Source organism: Antrostomus carolinensis, unplaced genomic scaffold (genome assembly GCF_000700745.2).
Source record: "Antrostomus carolinensis isolate BGI_N321 unplaced genomic scaffold, ASM70074v2 scaffold30742, whole genome shotgun sequence".
NCBI lineage: Eukaryota > Metazoa > Chordata > Aves > Caprimulgiformes > Caprimulgidae > Antrostomus > Antrostomus carolinensis.
Genome location: NW_010298070.1, coordinates 298 through 1,871, shown reverse-complemented (window position 1 = coordinate 1,871; position 1,574 = coordinate 298). Strand labels below are relative to the sequence as shown.

Below are 1,574 nucleotides of genomic sequence, written 5' to 3'. Positions count from 1 at the left end.
GGCGGGCTGCCCACCTTGGCACCTGGGAAGACCCAAGAGATGACCAGACCAGCCAGTGCCGGCCGCGCCGCTCTCACCAGTGCAGCAGCAGCAGCGTGCTGAGTTTCATAACCCGACCAGTGATGTTTAGAAATCAGTGAGGACACCCAGTTCCTCCACACCCACGTAGACATGATCAGCAAGTAAAAGGGGAACGGAGATGTTTAAAAATCCTAGTTTCCTGAGGAGCAAGAGCGCAGACTGGCACAGGCACCCGGGGATCTGCAGCGTGGGCAGCGGGGCGGGGCGACTGTTGGGCTGTGCTTCGCCTCAGCACAAGGTACACATTGCCTGGAGAGCTTCACCCTCATAAAATCCACACCAGTATGATCCCTTTCACTCCAGTTCTGTCCCCTGTCACAGCTCTCAGCCACGAGTTTGCACTTTCATCCATCCACTTCCATCAGCTAAAATGATTTTGCTGCTCCCATTCCGCTATGACCAAGATTTGGTATTAGGAAGTTGGGGGTCAAGAAGAAAACTAATTAATTTTCTCATTTAAAAAAATTCACATTAAAAGAGCTTCAGGTTCACTGCAAACAAAGCAGCAAGAGGTCAAAGCATTAAGTGAGCTCTGAAGACATCGTGTCACTCTGTAGTGCTATTCCTACCCCAGAACAGCCACATCACATCTCAGTTCCCTCCTGTTGCTACAATTCATCACTGCTAAAAGGTAGGTGGTGGTCCTCCTCCTCCTCCAGAAGCTGTTTTCCTATCCTTCAGAGAAATAAAGTTCCACTTGGCACTTCAAGTTACCAAAAAGTAACAAAATTCATGATTTTCAGGTGGATTTGAAGCGGTGCTGGAGGCAGGAACAGGTCTGCATGTCTCCTTGAGGCAGTGGAGAAAGCAGGCGTGGCGGCACCTCCAGCTGTGCTCCCTCACGATCTGTTTCAGAGATGGCTTTCCTCCTCCTTTGATCTGTGATCTCTGGAGTCAGAGGAACAGCTAGAGAGTGGCTAAAATCCGTAGAAACGAAACCACCACCACGCAGAAGGTCTGACCCACCCCTAAAATCAGGGCTTCAAAGGGAATCATCTTTTTCCCCGCAGCTCTGTAGACTCCAGCGATGGCAGCACCTGTGGAGAGGGGGGAAGGTGACACACCAACGCGTGACGCACGCTGTTGTGGGACAGGGACGAAGGGGGAAGGCTCAGAGGGTGTGAGGCTGGGGCAGAGAACTGGGGGGTCTGAGGGAGGGGGCCCTGAACCCCTGCACATTGGCTGGCAGGAACGGCAGACAGGGTGACGTGGGACAAACCTCAGCCGGTGACCGACGCGCGCTGGTGGCAATGGGTGAGCTGGTGGGAAAAGCTGCTGAGGCCACGGGGTGTGGAGGGGGGGGCGGTTTGGGACGTACTCTTGTCATGGGATCCTCTGCACCACAGCCCACAAGCTGCAAATGTGGCACAGACACCAAACCTGTAAGTGCTTTTTGGGGCCAGGCTCTTTTCAGCAGTGCCCAGTGACAGGAAAAGGGGCAATGGGCACAAACTGGGACACCCAAAGTTCCAGACAAACCTCCGGAAACACTT

At 53.5% G+C, this 1,574-nt stretch overlaps 1 protein-coding gene across 1 annotated transcript; it reads right to left on the bottom strand.

Moving 5' to 3' along the window:
- Window positions 1–987: 987 nt before the first annotated feature.
- LOC114818298 (transmembrane protein 170A) lies at window positions 988–1,118 on the bottom strand (the record flags this gene model as incomplete). The annotated part of the gene is made up of 1 exon (XM_029083579.1): window positions 988–1,118. A coding segment is annotated over one exon (131 nt), but the record flags the coding sequence as incomplete, so codon positions are not given.
- Window positions 1,119–1,574: the final 456 nt, after the last annotated feature.